We start from the raw sequence: 24,103 nt of genomic DNA, 5'->3' as shown, positions 1-24,103 counted from the left end.
AAGGATATTGGCAGTATGTCAGTACTAGCTAGTGGAGGAAGGTTCCGGCAGTATGTCAGTACTAGCTAGTGGAGGAAGGTTCCGGCAGTATGTCAGTACTAGCTAGTGGAGGAAGGTTCCGGCAGTATGTCAGTACTAGCTAGTGAAGGAAGGATATTGGCAGTATGTCAGTACTAGCTAGTGGAGGAAGGTTCCGGCAGTATGTCAGTACTAGCTAGTGGAGGAAGGTTCCTGCAGTATGTCAGTACTAGCTAGTGGAGGAAGGTTCCGGCAGTATGTCAGTACTAGCTAGTGGAAGAAGGTTCCCGGCAGTATGTCAGTACTAGCTAGTGGAGGAAGGTTCCCGGCAGTATGTCAGTACTAGCTAGTGGAGGAAGGATATTGGCAGTATGTCAGTACTAGCTAGTGGAGGAAGGATATTGGCAGTATGTCACTACTAGCTAGTGGAGGAAGGATATTGGCAGTATGTCAGTACTAGCTAGTGGAGGAAGGATATGGCAGTATGTCACTACTAGCTAGTGGAGGAAGGATATTGGCAGTATGTCACTACTAGCTAGTGGAGGAAGGATATTGGCAGTATGTCAGTACTAGCTAGTGGAGGAAGGATAGGCAAGCTATGGAGGAAGGATATTGGCAGTATGTCACTACTAGCTAGTGGAGGAAGGATATTGGCAGTATGTCAGTACTAGCTAGTGGAGGAAGGATATTGGCAGTATGTCAGTACTAGCTAGTGGAGGAAGGATATTGGCAGTATGTCAGTACTAGCTAGTGGAGGAAGGTTCCCGGCAGTATGTCAGTACTAGCTAGTGGAGGAAGGATATTGGCAGTATGTCAGTACTAGCTAGTGGAGGAAGGATATTGGCAGTATGTCAGTACTAGCTAGTGGAGGAAGGATATTGGCAGTATGTCAGTACTAGCTAGTGGAGGAAGGATATTGGCAGTATGTCAGTACTAGCTAGTGGAGGAAGGATATGTGTACTAGCTAGTGAAGGAAGGTATGTCATGTAGCTAGTGGAGGAAGGATATTGGCAGTATGTCAGTACTAGCTAGTGGAGGAAGGATATTGGCAGTATGTCAGTACTAGCTAGTGGAGGAAGGTTTGGCAGTATGTCAGTACTAGCTAGTGGAAGAAGGTATTGGCAGTATGTCAGTACTAGCTAGTGGAGGAAGGTTTGGCAGTATGTCAGTACTAGCTAGTGGAGGAAGGTTTGGCAGTATGTCAGTACTAGCTAGTGGAGGAAGGTTTGGCAGTATGTCAGTACTAGCTAGTGGAGGAAGGTTCCGGCAGTATGTCAGTACTAGCTAGTGTCTGCAGTATGTGTATAAGTGGAGGAAGGTTCCCGGCAGTATGTCAGTACTAGCTAGTGGAGGAAGGTATTGGCAGTATGTCAGTACTAAGCAGTATGTCAGTACTAGCTAGTGGAGGAAGCAGTATGTCAGTACTAGCTAGTGGAAGAAGGTTCCCGGCAGTATGTCAGTACTAGCTAGTGGAGGAAGGTTCCCGGCAGTATGTCAGTACTAGCTAGTGGAGGAAGGTTCCGGCAGTATGTCAGTACTAGCTAGTGGAGGAAGGTTCCCGGCAGTATGTCAGTACTAGCTAGTGGAGGAAGGTTATTGGCAGTATGTCAGTACTAGCTAGTGGAGGAAGGATATTGGCAGTATGTCAGTACTAGCTAGTGGAGGAAGGTTCCCGGCAGTATGTCAGTACTAGCTAGTGGAGGAAGGATATTGGCAGTATGTCAGTACTAGCTAGTGGAGGAAGGTTCCCGGCAGTATGTCAGTACTAGCTAGTGGAGGAAGGTTCCGGCAGTATGTCTACTAGCTAGTGGAGGAAGGTTTGGCAGTATGTCAGTACTAGCTAGTGGAGGAATGGCAGTATGTCAGTACTAGCTAGTGGAAGGAAGGATATTGGCAGTATGTCAGTACTAGCTAGTGGAGGAAGGTTCCCGGCAGTATGTCAGTACTAGCTAGTGGAGGAAGGTTCCGGCAGTATGTCAGTACTAGCTAGTGGAGGAAGGATATTGGCAGTATGTCAGTACTAGCTAGTGGAGGAAGGTTCCGGCAGTATGTCAGTACTAGCTAGTGGAGGAAGGTTATTGGCAGTATGTCAGTACTAGCTAGTGGAGGAAGGTTCCCGGCAGTATGTCAGTACTAGCTAGTGAAGGAAGGATATTGGCAGTATGTCAGTACTAGCTAGTGGAGGAAGGTTCCCGGCAGTATGTCAGTACTAGCTAGTGGAGGAAGGTTGGCAGTATGTCAGTACTAGCTAGTGGAGGAAGGTTCCCGGCAGTATGTCAGTACTAGCTAGTGGAGGAAGGTTCCCGGCAGTATGTCAGTACTAGCTAGTGGAGGAAGGTTCCGGCAGTATGTCAGTACTAGCTAGTGGAGGAAGGATATTGGCAGTATGTCAGTACTAGCTAGTGGAGGAAGGATTTGGCAGTATGTCAGTACTAGCTAGTGGAGGAAGGATATTGGCAGTATGTCAGTACTAGCTAGTGGAGGAAGGATATTGGCAGTATGTCAGTACTAGCTAGTGGAGGAAGGATATTGGCAGTATGTCAGTACTAGCTAGTGGAGGAAGGATATTGGCAGTATGTCAGTACTAGCTAGTGGAGGAAGGTTTGGCAGTATGTCAGTACTAGCTAGTGGAGGAAGGATATTGGCAGTATGTCAGTACTAGCTAGTGGAGGAAAGGTTCTAGCTAGTGGAGGAAGGATATTGGCAGTATGTCAGTACTAGCTAGTGGAGGAAGGTTCCGGCAGTATGTCAGTACTAGCTAGTGGAGGAAGGATATTGGCAGTATGTCAGTACTAGCTAGTGGAGGAAGGTTTGGCAGTATGTCAGTACTAGCTAGTGGAGGAAGGTTTGGCAGTATGTCAGTACTAGCTAGTGGAGGAAGGATATTGGCAGTATGTCAGTACTAGCTAGTGGAGGAAGGATGGCAGTATGTCAGTACTAGCTAGTGGAGGAAGGATATTGGCAGTATGTCAGTACTAGCTAGTGGAGGAAGGGATATTGGCTATGTCAGTACTAGCTGGAAGGAAGGATATTGGCAGTATGTCAGTACTAGCTAGTGGAGGAAGGTTTGGCAGTATGTCAGTACTAGCTAGTGGAGGAAGGTTATTGGCAGTATGTCAGTACTAGCTAGTGGAGGAAGGTTCGGCAGTATGTCAGTACTAGCTAGTGGAGGAAGGATATTGGCAGTATGTCAGTACTAGCTAGTGGAGGAAGGATATTGGCAGTATGTCAGTACTAGCTAGTGGAGGAAGGTTCCGGCAGTATGTCAGTACTAGCTAGTGGAGGAAGGGAAGCAGTATGTCAGTACTAGCTAGTGAAGGAAGGATATTGGCAGTATGTCAGTACTAGCTAGTGGAGGAAGGTTTGCAGTATGTCAGTACTAGCTAGTGGAGGAAGGATATTGGCAGTATGTCAGTACTAGCTAGTGGAGGAAGGTTCCCGGCAGTATGTCAGTACTAGCTAGTGGAGGAAGGTTCCGGCAGTATGTCAGTACTAGCTAGTGGAGGAAGGTTCCCGGCAGTATGTCAGTACTAGCTAGTGGAGGAAGGTTCCCGGCAGTATGTCAGTACTAGCTGGAGGAAGCAGTATGTCAGTACTAGTGGTGGAGGAAGGATTTGGCAGTATGTCAGTACTAGCTAGTGGAGGAAGGTTCCCGGCAGTATGTCAGTACTAGCTAGTGGAGGAAGGATATTGGCAGTATGTCAGTACTAGCTAGTGGAGGAAGGTTCCCGGCAATGGACTAGCTAGTGGAGGAGGTTCCCGGCAGTATGTCACTACTAGCTAGTGGAGGAAGGTTCCGGCAGTATGTCAGTACTAGCTAGTGGAGGAAGGATATTGGCAGTATGTCAGTACTAGCTAGTGGAGGAACAGTATGTCAGTACTAGCTAGTGGAGGAAGCAGTATGTGGAGGAGGAAGGATATTGGCAGTATGTCAGTACTAGCTAGTGGAGGAAGGTTCCCGGCAGTATGTCAGTACTAGTAGCTAGTGGAGGAAGGTTCCCGGCAGTATGTCAGTACTAGCTAGTGGAGGAAGGTTCCGGCAGTATGTCAGTACTAGCTAGTGAAGGAAGGATATTGGCAGTATGTCAGTACTAGCTAGTGGAGGAAGGTTCCCGGCAGTATGTCAGTACTAGCTAGTGGAGGAAGGTTCCCGGCAGTATGTCAGTACTAGCTAGTGGAGGAAGGATATTGGCAGTATGTCAGTACTAGCTAGTGGAGGAAGGTTCCCGGCAGTATGTCAGTACTAGCTAGTGGAGGAAGGTTTGGCAGTATGTCAGTACTAGCTAGTGGAGGAAGTATGTTCTAGCATTGGCAGTATGTCAGTACTAGCTAGTGGAGGAAGGTTCCCGGCAGTATGTCAGTACTAGCTAGTGGAGGAAGGTTCCCGGCAGTATGTCAGTACTAGCTAGTGGAGGAAGGTTCCCGGCAGTATGTCAGTACTAGCTAGTGGAGGAAGGTTCCCGGCAGTATGTCAGTACTAGCTAGTGGAGGAGTATGTCAGTAGCTAGTGGAGGAAGGATATTGGCCAGTATGTCAGTACTAGCTAGTGGAGGAAGGTTTGGCAGTATGTCGGCAGTATGTCAGTACTAGCTAGTGGAGGAAGGTTCGCAGTATGTCAGTACTAGTGGAGGAAGGCTATGTCAGTACTAGCTAGTGGAGGAAGGATTTGGCAGTATGTCAGTACTAGCTAGTGGAGGAAGGCAGTATTCGGCTAGCTAGTGAGGAAGGTTTGGCAGTATGTCAGTAGCTAGTGGAGGAAGGTTCCCGGCAGTATGTCAGTACTAGCTAGTGGAGGAAGGTTCAGCAGTATGTCTACTAGCTAGTGGAGGAAGGTTATTGGCAGTATGTCAGTACTAGCTAGTGGAGGAAGGTTCCCGGCAGTATGTCAGTACTAGCTAGTGGAGGAAGGTTCCCGGCAGTATGTCAGTACTAGCTAGTGGAAGAAGGTTCGGCAGTATGTCAGTACTAGCTAGTGGAGGAAGGTTCCCGGCAGTATGTCAGTACTAGCTAGTGGAGGAAGGTTCCGGCAGTATGTCAGTACTAGCTAGTGGAGGAAGGTTATTGGCAGTATGTCAGTACTAGCTAGTGGAGGAAGGTTCCCGGCAGTATGTCAGTACTAGCTAGTGGAGTAAGGTTCCCGGCAGTATGTCAGTACTAGCTAGTGGATGAAGGTTCCCGGCAGTATGTCAGTACTAGCTAGTGGAGGAAGGATATTGGCAGTATGTCAGTACTAGCTAGTGGAGGAAGGTTCCCGGCAGTATGTCAGTACTAGCTAGTGGAGGAAGGTTCCGGCAGTATGTCAGTACTAGCTAGTGGAGGAAGGTTCCCGGCAGTATGTCAGTACTAGCTAGTGGAGGAAGGTTCCCGGCAGTATGTCAGTACTAGCTAGTGGAGGAAGGTTCCCGGCAGTATGTCAGTACTAGCTAGTGGAGGAAGGTTCCCGGCAGTATGTCAGTACTAGCTAGTGGAGGAAGGTTCCCGGCAGTATGTCAGTACTAGCTAGTGGAGGAAGGTTCCCGGCAGTATGTCAGTACTAGCTAGTGGAGTAAGGTTCCCGGCAGTATGTCAGTACTAGCTAGTGGAGGTTCCGGCAGTATGTCAGTACTAGCCGGCAGTATGTCAGTACTAGCTAGTGGAGGAAGGATATTGGCAGTATGTCAGTACTAGCTAGTGGAGGAAGGTTCCCGGCAGTATGTCAGTACTAGCTAGTGGAGGAAGGATATTGGCAGTATGTCAGTACTAGCTAGTGGAGGAAGGGTGTTTATTTGCTTCTTTATCCCTCTGTCTCGTTCTGTCTCAGCCACTGTGTCTTAGAATGTCATTCCTCCATAAATTAAATTAAGCCATGTTGCTGTCCTTCCATGTCTCCTGTCCCTGCCTTTTGCAAAGTTCTCTCTCTCTCTCTCTCTCTCTCTCACACTCTATCCCCTGGTTCCTACAACTACTGCCACAATTACAGATTTTTATCAGCTTTAGAGGCAGCAGAGAGAGAGAGAGAGAGAGAGAGAGAGAGAGAGAGAACCTCCTAATATTGTGAAGTTGCTGTCAGGCCACAGAGAGTTTACAGAATACATATTTCCAATGAAAAAGTTGTACACACTCAAAATATGTTTCCCAAAATTTGGCACACGGGGCTATGTAATGTCAGCTCCATTTAGACTGAGGGCTTGTGAACTGTGAGGCTAACTCTTATAGAGGCCTGAGAGAACCTACCCAGAACAACACTTAAAGGTGAGCCATGTTTGACGACTAAGGCCCCCTGTACACTTAGTGCTGGAGGGAATGTATTCATCCAATGTGACAACTCACTCACCACATGCCATCACTGTTTTGTGTAGAGCAATAAGCACCTTAACAACATTCACTTGGCTTGGTCCAAATCAGGAAAATGGGTGATACATAGAAACTGTTCGGAGCCATTTTGGGCCTGCATCAGAAATGGCACCCTGTATGCACTGTCTACTTTTGACTAGGGCCCCCATAGGACTCTGGTCAAAAGTAGTGCACTATATGGAATAGGGTGCAATTTGGGACCACTGATCCTAATGAAAGATTGTTTTCAGTACAATCTGACATGGAGCTGTAACCTCTGTGACCTGGCCCTGGAACAGTGGAGGAATGCTAACATCCAGCTCCATCTGTTCACTAGGGCTGGGGATTGCCATGGACCTCAAGATATGATATATCACGATACTTAGGTGCTGATATGTTATGTATTGTGATTTTCACCATTGTTTTTCACGATACTGTGATGTTATTGCGATTCGATGTTCCAAACATATTGCAGACCATATGTCTGCTGTAAAGGGACAAGAGACCATATGTCTGCTGTAAAGGGACAAGAGACCATATGTCTGCTGTAAAGGGACAAGAGACCATATATCTGCTGTAAAGGGACAAGAGACCATATGTCTGCTGTAAAGGGACAAGAGACCATATGTCTGCTGTAAAGGGACAAGAGACCATATGTCTGCTGTAAAGGGACAAGAGACCATATGTCTGCTGTAAAGGGACAAGAGACCATATGTCTGCTGTAAAGGGACAAGAGACCATATGTCTGCTGTAAAGGGACAAGAGACCATATATCTGCTGTAAAGGGACAAGAGACCATATATCTGCTGTAAAGGGACAAGAGACCATATGTCTGCTGTAAAGGGACAAGAGACCATATGTCTGCTGTAAAGGGACAAGAGACCATATATCTGCTGTAAAGGGACAAGAGACCATATGTCTGCTGTAAAGGGACAAGAGACCATATGTCTGCTGTAAAGGGACAAGAGACCATATGTCTGCTGTAAAGGGACAAGAGACCATATGTCTGCTGTAAAGGGACAAGAGACCATATGTCTGCTGTAAAGGGACAAGAGACCATATGTCTGCTGTAAAGGGACAAGAGAGACCCATGAGACAACAAGTTTTGATCAGTCATGGAAATAAATATGCTGAAAACAAATGAGCTCCTTATTTAAAAAGAAGATGGAGAACAAGCTATGAAGAAAAATACTGGAGATTTGGTACCGGTACAGCTAACTAGAACAAAAATAACATTGCAATATTGTCAAAACGATACAATAGGATATATCGTCAAAAATAATATCCCAATATGTAACTGTATGGATCCCCTACCCCCATCACTACTGTTCACTACAGCTCAGTATAGTACACACACACCAGGCAGGGAACTTACCAGCTCACCACCATTACAGAACACTCAGACACACGGACACACAAGTGGCTCGCGGTGAGAATATACACTCACTGGACAGTTTAAAGGGAATACACATTTATTACCGGGTCTATCTGCCTCCAGAACACCCTGAATTCTTTAGGACATGGATTATACAGGAATGTTTGGAAACGTTCAGAAACATTCCACAGGGAACGTTCCACAGGGATATTGGTCCATGCTGCTGCTTACGCCAAATCCTGACTCTGCCATTAGCATGACGCAACAGGAAACGGGGCCTGCTTTACATAGCAAGCCACGGCCGTGTGACTCACTGTCTGTAGGAGCGAACCATTTTCGTGAACGGGTTGGTGTACCTAATAAACTGTCCGGTGAGTGTACATTACGCACAAGCACAGATGGACAAGTGTCTGGAGCATGAGCACGCACACACACAAGCATGCACACTCGCACCCACCCACATACACAGCAAAGCACAATCATATGCCTATTTAGAGCTGTGAACACACACATTACCACCCCAATCTGTGTCCCTGATTGCCACAGCTGCTTCCTACCCATGTGCCACTGCTGCTGCTCTGTGGGCCGACCTATCTGTTATGTGCCCCTCAGTGCAGAGGATGAATAGACGCTGAGTCCCATAGGGCCCTGGTCAAATGTAGTGCACTACGTAGGGAATAGTTGCCCGCTTCTACTGTGACTTTACACTCACACTGTTGCTACACATATTTAAATCAACATGCACGCCCATATTTTAATCAACAGTAAACATCTATAACAATCTATAACCGGTCATAAAGCTGTTAACCAGCACCAGTCACGTCTAACTGCATTTGAAATGTATATTTCATATCCTGTTCCTTTACCTGGAGCTGAACGACAACATAAGTGTTGTTTAGGTGTGATTATCTGCTCACATTGCTTTCACAATGTATTTCCCACAACACATTCTGTCAGACATACACACATCCACAGCTACACACACTTACACACACGCAGATAACCCCCCACACACACACACACACACACACACACACCATACACACAGGAGAGTGTTATCAACAAACACGCCATCCCAACAGAGAGGTGTATAGTGTACAGACGTATTAGGCAGTCCAATAGTCCAGACAGTCTCGGCTATAGCTGTCTCCTTCATAGACTCTATCGCTTGTTATCATTATCTCTGCTCTGCTCTGCCTTTCTTTTTTGACACCCTTTTATTATTCCAGACAGAGGAGGCCCTTGTCTCCCCAGCTCCCATGCTTTGGGGATTTCCTGTTTAAAGAAGGAAATTGCAATAAGGCAAAGATGGAAAAAAGTAATTAAATGGGAATTAGCGTGTGAGGGAGACTGTGCCTGCTAGGCTAGCAGCGTATAAAAAATGACTTGGCTGGCTGGGGGTGAGAATGAGGCAATGGGGTGAATATAGATGAGGAGGGGGAAGATACTATTCCCTCTGTGTGCATGTCTGAGAGGAGTTAGCTACAGGTTGTAGGTAGGACTAGAGAGAGTAGCTAGCTGTAGTAGAGAGGGCTAGAGAGAGCAGATACCTACAGGCTGTAGGACTAGAGAGAGTAGCTAGCTGTAGTAGACAGGGCTAGAGAGAGCAGATACCTACAGGCTGTAGGACTAGAGAGAGCAGCAACTTACAATGGGTAGGGCTAGAGAGCAGATACCTACAGGCTGTAGGACTAGAGAGAGCAGCAACTTACAATGGGTAGTGCTAGAGAGCAGATACCTACAGGCTGTAGGACTAGAGAGAGTAGCTAGCTGTAGTAGATAGGGCTAGAGAGAGCAGATACCTACAGGCTGTAGGACTAGAGAGAGCAGCAACTTACAATGGGTAGGGCTAGAGAGCAAATACCTACAGGCTGTAGGACTAGAGAGAGCAGCAACTTACAATGGGTAGTGCTAGAGAGCAGATACCTACAGGCTGTAGGACTAGAGAGAGTAGCTAGCTGTAGTAGACAGGGCTAGAGAGAGCAGATACCTACAGGCTGTAGGACTAGAGAGAGTAGCTAGCTGTAATAGAGAGGGCTAGAGAGAGCAGATACCTACAGGCTGTAGGACTAGAGAGAGCAGTAACTTACAATGGGTAGTGCTAGAGAGCAGATACCTACAGGCTGTAGGACTAGAGAGAGTAGCTAGCTGTAGTAGACAGGGCTAGAGAGAGCAGATACCTACAGGCTGTAGGACTACAGAGAGCAGCAACTTACAATGGGTAGGGCTAGAGAGAGCAGATACCTACAGGCTGTAGGACTAGAGAGAGCAGCAACTTACAATGGGTAGTGCTAGAGAGCAGATACCTACAGGCTGTAGGACTAGAGAGAGTAGCTAGCTGTAGTAGAGAGGGCTAGAGAGAGCAGATACCTACAGGCTGTAGGACTAGAGAGAGCAGTAACTTACAATGGGTAGTGCTAGAGAGCAGATACCTACAGGCTGTAGGACTAGAGAGAGTAGCTAGCTGTAGTAGAGAGGGCTAGAGAGAGCAGATACCTACAGGCTGAAGGACTAGAGAGAGTAGCTAGCTGTAGTAGAGAGGGCTAGAGAGAGCAGATACCTACAGGCTGTAGGACTAGAGAGAGCAGCAACTTACAATGGGTAGGGCTAGAGAGCAGATACCTACAGGCTGTAGGACTAGAGAGAGTAGCTAGCTGTAGTAGAGAGGGCTAGAGAGAGCAGATACCTACAGGCTGTAGGACTATAGAGAGTAGCTAGCTGTAGTAGACAGGGCTAGAGAGAGCAGATACCTACAGGCTGTAGGACTAGAGAGAGCAGCAACTTACAATGGGTAGGGCTAGAGAGCAGATACCTACAGGCTGTAGGACTACAGAGAGCAGCAACTTACAATGGGTAGTGCTAGAGAGCAGATACCTACAGGCTGTAGGACTAGAGAGAGCAGCAACTTACAATGGGTAGTGCTAGAGAGCAGATACCTACAGGCTGTAGGACTAGAGAGAGCAGCAACTTACAATGGGTAGTGCTAGAGAGCAGATACCTACAGGCTGTAGGACTAGAGAGAGTAGCTAGCTGTAGTAGAGAGGGCTAGAGAGAGCAGATACCTACAGGCTGTAGGACTAGAGAGAGCAGTAACTTACAATGGGTAGTGCTAGAGAGCAGATACCTACAGGCTGTAGGACTAGAGAGAGTAGCTAGCTGTAGTAGACAGGGCTAGAGAGAGCAGATACCTACAGGCTGTAGGACTAGAGAGAGCAGTAACTTACAATGGGTAGTGCTAGAGAGCAGATACCTACAGGCTGTAGGACTAGAGAGAGTAGCTAGCTGTAGTAGACAGGGCTAGAGAGAGCAGATACCTACAGGCTGTAGGACTACAGAGAGCAGCAACTTACAATGGGTAGGGCTAGAGAGAGCAGATACCTACAGGCTGTAGGACTAGAGAGAGCAGTAACTTACAATGGGTAGGGCTAGAGAGCAGCTACCTACAGGCTGTAGGACTAGAGAGAGCAGCAACTTACAATGGGTAGTGCTAGAGAGCAGATACCTACAGGCTGTAGGACTAGAGAGAGTAGCTAGCTGTAGTAGAGAGGGCTAGAGAGAGCAGATACCTACAGGCTGTAGGACTAGAGAGAGCAGCAACTTACAATGGGTAGGGCCAGAGAGCAGATACCTACAGGCTGTAGGACTAGAGAGAGCAGCAACTTACAATGGGTAGTGCTAGAGAGCAGATACCTACAGGCTGTAGGACTAGAGAGAGTAGCTAGCTGTAGTAGAGAGGGCTAGAGAGAGCAGATACCTACAGGCTGTAGGACTAGAGAGAGTAGCTAGCTGTAGTAGAGAGGGCTAGAGAGAGCAGATACCTACAGGCTGTAGGACTAGAGAGAGTAGCTAGCTGTAGTAGAGAGGGCTAGAGAGAGCAGATACCTACAGGCTGTAGGACTATAGAGAGTAGCTAGCTGTAGTAGACAGGGCTAGAGAGAGCAGATACCTACAGGCTGTAGGACTAGAGAGAGCAGCAACTTACAATGGGTAGGGCTAGAGAGCAGATACCTACAGGCTGTAGGACTACAGAGAGCAGCAACTTACAATGGGTAGTGCTAGAGAGCAGATACCTACAGGCTGTAGGACTAGAGAGAGTAGCTAGCTGTAGTAGAGAGGGCTAGAGAGAGCAGATACCTACAGGCTGTAGGACTAGAGAGAGCAGCAACTTACAATGGGTAGGGCTAGAGAGCAGATACCTACAGGCTGTAGGACTAGAGAGAGCAGCAACTTACAATGGGTAGTGCTAGAGAGCAGATACCTACAGGCTGTAGGACTAGAGAGAGTAGCTAGCTGTAGTAGAGAGGGCTAGAGAGAGCAGATACCTACAGGCTGTAGGACTAGAGAGAGCAGTAACTTACAATGGGTAGGGCTAGAGAGCAGCTACCTACAGGCTGTAGGACTACAGAGAGCAGCAACTTACAATGGATAGTGCTAGAGAGCAGATACCTACAGGCTGTAGGACTAGAGAGAGTAGCTAGCTGTAGTAGACAGGGCTAGAGAGAGCAGATACCTACAGGCTGTAGGACTACAGAGAGCAGCAACTTACAATGGGTAGGGCTAGAGAGAGCAGATACCTACAGGCTGTAGGACTAGAGAGAGTAGCTATCTGTAGTAGAGAGGGCTAGAGAGAGCAGATACCTACAGGCTGTAGGACTAGAGAGAGCAGCAACTTACAATGGGTAGTGCTAGAGAGCAGATACCTACAGGCTGTAGGACTAGAGAGAGTAGCTAGCTGTAGTAGAGAGGGCTAGAGAGAGAGCAGATACCTACAGGCTGTAGGACTACAGAGAGCAGCAACTTACAATGGGTAGGGCTAGAGAGCAGATACCTACAGGCTGTAGGACTAGAGAGAGCAGTAACTTACAATGGGTAGGGCTAGAGAGCAGCTACCTACAGGCTGTAGGACTAGAGAGAGCAGCAACTTACAATGGGTAGTGCTAGAGAGCAGATACCTACAGGCTGTAGGACTAGAGAGAGTAGCTAGCTGTAGTAGACAGGGCTAGAGAGAGCAGATACCTACAGGCTGTAGGACTAGAGAGAGCAGTAACTTACAATGGGTAGAGCTAGAGAGCAGCTACCTACCTACAGGGTGTAGGACTAGAGAGAGCAGCTACCTACCTACAGGGTGTAGGACTAGAGAGAGCAGTAACTTACAATGGGTAGAGCTAGAGAGCAGCTACCTACCTACAGGGTGTAGGACTAGAGAGAGCAGCTACCTACCTACAGGGTGTAGGACTAGAGAGAGCAGTAACTTACAATGGGTAGAGCTAGAGAGCAGCTACCTACCTACAGGGTGTAGGACTAGAGGGAGCAGCTACCTACCTACAGGGTGTAGGACTAGAGAGAGCAGTAACTTACAATGGGTAGTGCTAGAGAGCAGATACCTACAGGCTGTAGGACTACAGAGAGCAGCAACTTACAATGGGTAGAGCTAGAGAGCAGCTACCTACCTACAGGGTGTGACATGGTGAGGTTGGATCCAGGTGCAGAGAAGAGACCAGACGAGGAATCAGCGGTTAACGATAAACATAATACTTTAACGGTAACGGAAGGATCACAGTAACACAGGGGAAAAAAACACTAAGTCGCGGAAACTCACTCAGGAGACAAACGTACACGGCACATAATTCAAGCTTCAGCAAAGGACAACAGCAAACATACTTCTTTTAACAGGGAAAACATCATGAGTAAATAGGACACACCCGAGTGTCGTTAATGTCTCTAGGACGGTCTCAGCTGCCCTCTGGTGACAGGTGGAACCTTCACAGTACCCCCTTTGAGCCAGGGCAACCACCACATAGTTGGTTGAAGGTCCAAACGAATCCCGGATCCAGGATGTCCCGGGCAGGCACCCAAGTCCGCTCCTTGGGGCCGTAGCCCTTCCAGTCCACCAGGTACTGCAGGGTGCCTCGGACCCGACGAGCCTCCAACAGACGCCGGAGAGTGTAGGCCGGGCGACCGTCGACAAGTCGAGGGGGATGGAGGGGCAGGTGTGGGGGAGAGAAGGGACCAGTCCTTACCAGCTTGAGACGGAAGACATGGAAGGATGGACAGACCCTCATACCTGGGAAGCTGGAGACGATAGGTTTGATGTGACTCAGGATCTTGAATGGTCCTATGTAGAGTGGTGCGAGCTTCCGTGAAAGTATTCAGACCCCTTGACTTTTTCCACATTTTGTTTAAGTTACAGCCTTTTTCTAAAATGTATTAAATTGTTCATGCTGTGGGGATGTTTTTCAGCAGCAGGGAGACTAGTCAGGATCGAGGGAAAGATGAACAGAGCAAAGTACAGAGAGATCATTGATGAAAATCACTCAGGACATCAGACTGAGGTGAAGGTTCACCTTCCAACAGGACAACTACAGTTGAAGTTGGAAGTTTACATACACCTTAACCAAATACATTTAAACTCACTTTTTCACCATTTCTGACATTTAATCCTAGTAAAAAAATGCCCTGTCTTAGGTCAGTTAGGATCACCACTTTATTTTAAGAATGTAAAATGTCAGAATAATAGTAGAGAGAATGATTTATTTCAGCTTTTATTTCTTTCATCACATTCCCAGTGGGTCAGAATTTTACATACACTCAATTAGTATTTGGTAGCATTGCCTTTAAATTGTTTAACTTGGGTCAAATGTTTCAGGTAGATATCCACAAGCTTCCAACAATAAGTTGGGTGAATTTTGGTCAATTCCTCCTGACAGAGCTGGTGTAACTTAGTCAGGTTTGTAGGCCTCCTTACTCGCACACACTTTTTCAATTCTGAACACAAATGTTCTATAGGACTGAGGTCAGAGCTTTGTGATGGCCACTACAATATCTTGACTTTGTTGTCCTTAAGCCATTTTGCCACAACTTTGGAAATATGCTTGGGGTCATTGTCCATTTGGAAGTCCAATTTGTGACCAAGCTCAACTTCCTGACTGATGTCTTGAGATGTTGCTTCATTATGATATATTTTGTGAAGTGCACCAGTCCCTCCTGCAGCAAAGCACCCCCATAACATGATGCTGCCACCCCCATGCTTCACGTTTGGGATGGTGTTCTTCAGCTTAAAAGCATCCCCCTTTTTCCTCCAAACATAATGATGGTCATTATGGCCAAACAGTTCTATTTTTGTTTCATCAGACCAGAGGACATTTCTCCAAAAAGTACGATCTTTGTCCCCATGTGCAGTTACAAACCGATTTAAGCTTTTCACACCAAAGAACGTTCATCTCTAGGAGACAGAACGCGTCTCCTTCCTGAGCGGTATGACGGCTGCGTGGTCCCATGGTGTTTATACTTACTGTTGTTGGTACAGATGGTGGTACCTTCAGGCGTTTGGAAATTGCTCCCAAGGATGAACCAGACTTGTGGAGGTCTACAATTTTTTTCTGAGCTCTTCGCTGATTTCTTTTGAATTTCCCACGATGTCAAGCAAAGAGGCACTAAGTTTGAAGGTAGTCCTTGAAATACATCCACAGGTACACCTCCAATTGACTCAAATGATGTCAATTAGCCTGTCAGAAACTTCTAAAGTCATGACATAATTTTCTGGAATCTTCCAAGTTGTTTAAAGGCACAGTCAACTTAGTGTATGTAAACTTCTGACCCAGTGTAATTGTGATACAGTGAATTATAAGTGAAATAATCTGACTGTAAACAATTGTTGGAAAAATTACTTGTGTCATCCACAAAGTAGATGTCTTAACCAACTTGTCAAAACTATAGTTTGTTAACAAGAAATTTGTGGCGTGGTTGAAAAAAACTATACAGTTTAAGTCTGAAGTTTACATACACTTAGGTTGGAGTCATTAAATCAAATTTTTATTATATTGTATAATAATATGAAATATTACCTATTCCATACCTATGAAATAACATAGGTATGGAATCATGTAGTAACCAAAAAAGTGTAAAATATATTTTACAGTACATTTGAGATTTTTCAAAGTAGCCACCCTTTGCCTTGATGACAGCTTTGCACACACTTGGCATTCTCTCAACCAGCTTCATGAGGTAGTCACCTGGAATGCTTTCTAACAGTCTTGAAGGAGTTTCCACATATGCTGATCACTTGTTGGCTGCTTTTCCTTCACTCTGCAGTCCAACTCATCCCAAACAGTCTCAATTGGTTTGAGTTTGGGTGATTGTGGAGGCCAAGTCATCTGATGCAGCACTCCACACTCTCCTTCTTGGTCAAATAGCCTGGAGGTGTGTTTTGGGTCATTGTCCTGTTGAAAAACAAATGACAGTCTCACTAAGTGCAAACCAGATGGGATGGCGTATCGCTGCAGAATGCTGTGGTAGCCATGCTGGTTAAGTGTGCCTTGAATTCTAAATATATCACAGACAGTGTAACCAGCAAAGCACCCAGACACCATCACACCTCCTCCTCCATGCTTCACGGTGGGAACCACACATGCGGAGATCATCTGTTTACCTACTCTGCGTCTCACGGCGGTTGGAACCAAAAATCTCAAATTTGGACTCATCAGACCAAAGGACAGATTTCCCCCGGTCTAATGTCCATTGCTTGTGTTTCTTTGCCCAAGCAAGTCTCTTCTCATTATTGGTGTCCTTTAGTAGTGGTTTCTTTGCAGCAATTCGACCATGGCCTGATTCACGCAGTCTCCTCTGAACAGTTGATGTTGAGATGTGTCTGAGATGTGTCTGTTACTTGAATTCTGTGAAGCATTTATTTTGGGCAGTAATCTGTGGTGCAGTTAATTGCCAATTTCTGAGGCTGGTAACTCTAATGAACGTATCCTCTGCAGCAGAGGTAACTCTGGGTCTTCCTGTCCTGTGGTGGTCCTCAGTTTCATCAGAGTACTTGATGTTTTTTGCGACTGCACTTGAAGAAACTTTCAACGTTTTTGTCATTTTCCGGAATGACTGACCTTTGTGTCTTAAAGTAATGATGGACTGTTGTTTCTCTTTGCTTATTTGCTTATATGGACTGGTCTTTTAACAAATAGGGCTATCTTCTGTATACCAACCCTACCTAGTCACAACACAACTGATTGTCTCAAACACGTTAAGAAGGAAAGAAATTCCACAAATTAACTTTTAACAAGGCACACCTGTTAATTCAAATGCATTCCAGGTTCCACCTCATGAAGCTGGTTGAGAGAATGCCACGAGTGTGCAAAGCTGTCATCAAGGCAAAGGGTGGCTACTTTGAAGAATCTAAAATATATTTTGATTTGTTTTACACTTTTGTGGTTACTACATGATTCCATATGTGTTATTTCATGGTTTTAATCTCTTCACTATTATTCTACAATGTAGAAAATAGTAAAAATAAAGAAAAACCTTTGAATGAGTAGGTGTGTCCAAACTTTTGACTGGTACTGTATATATTTGATGGGATGTATAGACATTATGGACAGTATGTGAATAGAATATGTAGTATATCTGATGAATATGTAGGATATAATAGTACATGTACAATAATAGTTGAATAGGATGGACTTGACTAGAATACAGTATATATATATGTTTTTATTTATTTACTTTTCTGCTCTTTTGCACACCAGTATCTCTACTTGCACATGTTCATCTGATAATTTATCACTCCATTGTAAATCTCCTAAATTGTAATTATTCACCTACCTCCTCATGCATTTTGCACACAATGTATATAGACTCTTTTTTTTCTACTGTGTTATTGACTTGTTTATTGTTTATTCCATGTGTAACTCTGTGCTGTTGTCTGTTCACACTGCTTTGCTTTATCTTGGCCAGGTCGCAGTTGTAAATGAGAACTTGTTCTCAACTAGCCTACCTGGTTAAATAAAGGTGAAATAAATAAATACAATAAAAATAAAACATATGAAATGGGTAAAACAGTACGTAAACATTATTAAAGTGACCAGTGTTCCATTATAAAAGAGTTCAGTGTTCCATTATTAAAGTGACCAGTGTTCCATTATAAAAGAGTTCAGGTTCAGTGTTCCATTATTAAAGTGAACAGTGTTCCATGTCCATGTATATAGGGCAGTAGCCTCTAAGGTGCAGGGTTGAGTAAGTGGGTGGTAGCCGGCTAGTGACAGTGACTAAGTTCAGGGCTGGGTACTGGATGGAGGCCAGCTAGTGATGGCTATTTAACAGTCTGATGGCCTTGAGATGGAAGCTGTTTTTCAGTCTCTTGGTCCCAGATTTGATACACCTGTACTAACCTTGCCTTCTGGGTGATAGCATGGTGAACAGGCAGTGGCTCAGGTGGCTGAGGTCCTTGATGATCTTCTTGGCCTTCCTGTGACACTGGGTGCTGTAGATGTCCTGGAGGGCATGCTGTGTGCCCCCGGTGATGCGTTGAGCAGCCTGCACTACCCTCTGGAGAGCCCTGCAGATGGGGATGGTGCAGTTGTCGTACCAGGTGGTGATACAGCCCAACAGAATGCATCTGTAAAAGTCTGTGAAGGTCTTAGGGTCCAAGCTGAATTTCTTCAACCTCCTGTTGCACCTTCTTCACACACGGTCTGTGTGGGTGGATCCTTTCAGATTGTCAGTGATGTATACGTCGAGGAACTTGAAGCTTTTCACCTTTTCCACTGCGGCCCGTCGATGTGGATTGGGGGTGCTCCCTCTGCTGTCTCCTGAAGTCCACGATCAGTTCCTTCGTTTTGTTGACAATGAGGGAGAGGTTATTTTCTTGGCACCACTTCGCCAGGGCCCTCGTCTCTTCACTGTAGGCTGTCTCGCCGTTGTTGGTAATCAGGCCTACCACTGTTGTGTCATCTACAAACTTGATGATTGAGTTGGAGGCATGCGTGGCCACGCAGTCATGGGTGAACAGTGAGTATAGGAGGGGGCTGAGCACACACCCATGTTGAGGATCAGCGTACTGGAGGTGTTGTTGCCTACCTTCACCACCTAGTGGCCCATCAGGAAGTCCAAGACCCACTTGCACAGGGCGTGGTTCAGACCCAGGCTCCTGAGCTTAATGGTGAACTTGGAGGGTACTATGGTGTTGAATGCGTTCTATTCAATGTATTCTTCTTGTCCAGATGGGATAGGTCTGTGTGCAGTGTGATGGTGATTGCATCATCCATGGATCTATTGCGGCGGTATGCAAATTGCAGTGGGTCTAGGGTGTCGGGTAAGGTGGAGGTGATACGATCCTTAAGCCTCTCCAAGCACTTCATGATGACAGAAGTGAGTGCTATGGGGCGACAGTCAATTAGTTCAGTTACCTTCGCTTTCTTGGGTACAGGAATAATGGTGGACATCTTGAAGCAAGTGGGGACAGCAGACTGGGATAAGGAGAGATTGAATATGTCCGTAAACTCTCCAGCCAGCTGGTCTGCGCATGCTCTGAGGACGTGGCTAGGGATGCTGTCTGGGCCGGCAGCCTTGCGAGGGTTAACATGCATAAATGTCTTACTCACATCGGGCACGGAGAACTTACGATCTTATCCTCAAAGCGAGCGAAGAAGGTGTTTTGCCTGTCTGGAAGCAAGACGTCGGTGACCGCGACATGGCTGGTTTCCCTTTGCAAGCTGTGATTGTCTGGATTCCCTACCATGCAAACACACATAGTTCTACCCAACACACAATTAGCCTAAAGAACTATTAAATTAGCGTCAATTACAAGTCGTGAGGGACCAGCCATCAAATTCACTAAGGGGGCTAAGTGTGTAACACAATATCACAGGGATAATTACATGGAGTGGTTACAGCCATTACCATACAGCCATTGATGGCTATGACAGCAACTGTTGCTTTCCTATCAAAGTCACGTCTGCAACTCAAATGGCACCCTATTCCCTATAGAGTGCACTACCTTTGAGCAGAGCCCTATATGGGCCCTGATTAAAGATACTGCACTTTATAGGTAATAGGGTGACATTTTGGGACGCAGCCCACCGTCCAGTGCATGAACAAAGGCATGTTGTTTGTCAAATCATGGAGGATGAAAATTGGATGATGGTACAATAGATTACCTGCAGTACTACAATACTGCAGAATGTACAGTAACCTTTCAAACAGCTTTTGTAATGGAATAGCTGAGATGGGTTCCATTCTAGAATGACCTAACCATGAGGCCACTCTGGTGCTGTACAGATCACTACAGTACAGTGCCATAAGTAGAACCAGTGACATTTCACACCCACTTTTTTGTAACAGTGTTTGACTGAACATCTTTAAATGAAGGTCTTTCATCTCTACAGGTGGGCATTCCACCACCCTCGCCCAGACCCCAAAAACCCAGCAATTAAAACTATCTACTTCAATCTGTAGGACCTCATGCATGATCCTTACCTGATAAGCTACTGTAGCACACTGCTGTAGATATGGAAAGATTTGGACATGGAAAATTAAAAAAGGAAAGATATGTTTTCCTGCCTGGTGTTGCATTTGATGATGTTTTAGCCAGCCAAGAAATGTTCTCTAAGTACAATACAGTCAGAGATCAATCAGTAAACCTTGAGCTGGCAATTAATGGTTTCTCAGTGAAGCCTTAGAGAAGAGAAAACCAATGAGAAAACCAAGAGATTGCAATGTCTGTAAATGTGGACTATCTGACTTTGATCCTGCCTCAGACTTCAAAGCTCGCTCACTAATGTCAGGTCTAAGTGCTGACAAGATTCATATCCTTTGATTTATCATGTTTCGTTAATGTGATGTAAATAGTATTGGTGATGGTTATACAGTGTATGTCTGGAAAAACTCTCAGAAAGCATAAGAATGCCTCTATTTTCTTGGAAAAAACTCTCAGAAAGCATAAGAATGCCTCTATTTTTCTGGGAAAAATTCTCAGAAAGCATAAGAATGCCTCTATTTTTCTGGGAAAACCAATCCCTAAAGAGTTCACGTTGATAACCCTCATCCCTCCTCATGGTTTGGAGATGTTTGATGTGTATATTTTGGCAAGAGAAGTGGGCACAGGGACTGTGGCCAGACAGAAAGTAGGGTGGCACGGGAGAAAGAGAGGAAGACGCTAGCAGGCATGATGCATGGCCCAGTGATTGCTTCTTCACCACCCTGTCAGGCCTGCTTAAGACCCCTTGTTCTTAATTCCCCATTGTCTTGTCCAATAGAGAAGTTCAGCTGGTTTTACATTGGCTGTTGGGGTAAACACTCAAGCTGTGTCTCAAAAACCACCCTATTTCCTTTGTAATGCATAGGGAATAGGGTGCCAAATCGGATGCGGCCTCGGACTAGAGACAGGGCTGAGTAACTGTGTGGCTCAGTGAGTTATCTGATGTGAGCTGCTGTTGTTGTTGCACAGTCTCTAATCTGTGCAACTCTTTAATATAAACAAACACGGTCCTCCCTGAACTAACAAAGCATTGTGCTGCATTTCTGCCATTGATGTGTCTCACGATCAAGGCTGTGGGATTTCTGAAGTATAACACGGCTCTTGGTTCAGTCAAAATGTTGTCAAAATGTCTACCTGAGACAAAATAAAACATGAATCTACATTAAATACAGTCATTTGCATGAGTCTGCAGTACAGTGAAGTAGCTAATTAGTCACATCACTTGTCTGTGTCAGATCAAGTTTTAATTTCTTTATTTACATTTGAAAAACACATTCAAATGACATTTAACACTAACCAATATTTCATTCATGTGATTTAAGATGAAATACAGTTGATGTCAAACATAGTCAGTCTGAATAAAGGGAGTGATGGAGAGAGGGTATTTTCAGAGGAGATATTACAGTAGGAGGAGCTATTACAGTAGGAGGAGCTATTACAGTAGGAGGAGCTATTGCAGTAGGAGGAGCTATTACAGTAGCTGCTTCCACTAGGCATGCATGTATCTGCCTCTGGAAAAAGCCCTGTCAATCTTCAAAGAGCAAAAAATAACCAAGAGAGAGGGAGTTACTTAAGACCAGATAAATCGCTGGGGTTTGCAAATCAGAGCACTGAGATTCAAATAAAAATAAGTAAATCAGAAAAGAAAAATAAACCAGAAGAACAAAGTAAATAGAGAAATCGATATGATCATGCCGTACATACCTACACGTACGCTACGGTCACAAGATGCAGGCCTCCTTATTGCTCCTAGAATTTCTAACCAAACAGCTGGAGGCAGGGCTTTCTCCTATAGAGCTACATTTTTATGGAATGGTCTGCCTACCCATGTGAGAGACGCAGACTCAGTCTCAACCTTTAAGTCTTTACTGAAGACTCATCTCTTCAGTAGGTCCTATGATTGAGTGTAGTCTGGCCCAGGGGTGCAAAGGTGAATGGCAAGGCACTGTGTGGACGAACCGCCCTTGCTGTCTCTGCCTGGCCAGCTCCCCTCTCTCCACTGGGATTCTCTTTCTCTAACTCTATTACGGGGGCTGAGTCACTGGCTCTCTAGTGCTCTTCTATGCTGTCCCTAGGAGGGGTTGAGAGTGGGTTGAGTCACTGACGTGATCTTCCTGTCCTGTTTTGCACCCCCTCGAGCTCGTGCGGCGGAGGAGATCTTTGTGGGCTATATTCAGTAAGTTGGTGGTCTGTTGACTCTCTAGTGGTTTGGAGGCTGTGCTTTGGCAAAATGGGTGTGGTTATATCCTGCCTGGTTTCCCCCTTCCCCCATCTCAGCCTCCATTATCTATGCAGCGAAAGTCTATGTGCCAGGGGGCTAGGGTCCGTCTGTTATATCTGGTGTAATTCTCCTGTCTTCTCTGGTGTCCTGTGTGAATTTAAGTATGCTCCCTCTAATTCTCTCCCTCCCCTCCCAGAGGACCTGAGTCCTAGGACCATGCCTCAGGACTACCTGGCCTGATGATTCCTGGCTGTCCCCAGTCCACCTGGTCGTGCTGCTGCTCCAGTTTCAACTGTTCTGCATGTGGCTAGGGAAGCCTGACCTGTTCACCGGATGTGCTGTTTTCGACGGTCTCTCTCTCTCTCTCTACCGCACCTGCTGTCTCAACCTCTGATTGCTCGACTATGAAAAGTCAACTGACATTTACTCCTGAGTTACTGACCTGTTGCAATACGTTTGATTTATTTATTGAGTGATTGTTATGACCGATAATGAGGAAAATTCACATTTTCACTATAGTGACTCATTGCCTTCCAGTAGACTTATTCCGACAAGAACAAAGAGTTTACAAATCAATACATGCAGCAGAGCATCAACGTCTGTCTGATTTTAAACTAACCAAACATATAAACACATAAATGGATGTTTGAAGTTATTTGAATTTTGATGGATCAAAGGTCTCATTTGTGATTTGTTGTGTGAAATTCTTTGTTTAACTGCACTAAACATTGTGAATAGATGCGTGAACTTGTGTGTTTTTGTTTGTGAGCAAGCAGCTCCACAGTACTGCAGTAGGAGGTGGAAAGAACTGAACAGATGTTCAGCGGGCCATAGAGCCCTCTCATGCCCCCAGGGTACACTGTGTGTAACGTACCTTGTGATTGGTCCATGTGTCCAGGGTACCCTGTGTGTAACATACCTTGTGACAGTGTACCCTGTGTGTAACATCAATTGTGATTGGTCCATGTGTCCCAGTGTACCCTGTGTGTAACATACATTGTGATTGGTCCATGTGTCTCAGGGTACCCTGTGTGTAACGTACCTTGTGATTGGCCCAAGTGTCCCAGTGTACCCTGTCTGTAACATATATTGTGATTGGTCCATGTGTCCCAGGGTACCCTGTATGTAACATGCCTTGTGATTGGTCCATGTGTCCCAGGGTCTCGATCTGCTCCACCAGGTCGTTGGAGTTCCACTGGCTCATCCCCAGGAGGATGGCACTCTTCCCCTCCAGCACATCTGCTAGGACAAACAGTCACACAGGGAGGAGGGTTACAATCTGTCTGTTGGGGGACAGACACACAGGGAGGAGGGTTATAATCTGTCTGTTGGGGGACACAGACACACAGGGAGGAGGGTTATAATCTGTCTGTTGGGGGACAGACACACAAGGAGGAGGGTTAAAATCTGTATGTTGGGGGACACAGACACACAGGGAGGAGGGTTACAATCTGTCTGTTGGGGGACACAGACACACAGGGAGGAGGGTTACAATCTGTCTGTTGGGGGACACAGACACACAGGGAGGAGGGTTACAATCTTTATGTTGGGGGACACAGACACACAGGGAGGAGGGTTACAATCTGTATGTTGGGGGACACAGACACACAGGGAGGAGGGTTACAATCTGTATGTTGGGGGACACAGACACACAGGGAGGAGGGTTACAATCTGTCTGTTGGGGGACACAGACACACAGGGAGGAGGTTACAATCTGTCTGTTGGGGGACACAGACACACAGGGAGGAGGGTTACAATCTGTATGTTGGGGGACACAGACACACAGGGAGGAGGGTTACAATCTGTATGTTGGGGGACACAGACACACAGGGAGGAGGGTTACAATCTGTCTGTTGGGGGACACAGACACACAGGGAGGAGGGTTACAATCTGTATGTTGGGGGACACAGACACACAGGGAGGA

At 46.0% G+C, this 24,103-nt stretch overlaps 1 protein-coding gene across 1 annotated transcript in view; it reads right to left on the bottom strand.

Annotated features, from left to right (window-relative positions):
- Positions 1–24,103, bottom strand: part of LOC115141289 (membrane-associated phosphatidylinositol transfer protein 3-like) — a 231,266-nt gene that overhangs the window by 160,639 nt on the left and 46,524 nt on the right. Inside the window, exon 3 of the mRNA XM_065000356.1 lies at positions 23,314–23,421. Coding sequence (XP_064856428.1) covers positions 23,314–23,421 — 108 coding nt within the window. The remainder of the gene's footprint in view (positions 1–23,313; positions 23,422–24,103) is intronic.

The sequence above is a fragment of the Oncorhynchus nerka genome, linkage group LG14 (assembly GCF_034236695.1).
Source record: "Oncorhynchus nerka isolate Pitt River linkage group LG14, Oner_Uvic_2.0, whole genome shotgun sequence".
Classification (NCBI taxonomy): domain Eukaryota; kingdom Metazoa; phylum Chordata; class Actinopteri; order Salmoniformes; family Salmonidae; genus Oncorhynchus; species Oncorhynchus nerka.
Note: the sequence above shows the minus strand (reverse complement) of the source record. Positions and strands in the feature narration are given on the sequence as shown.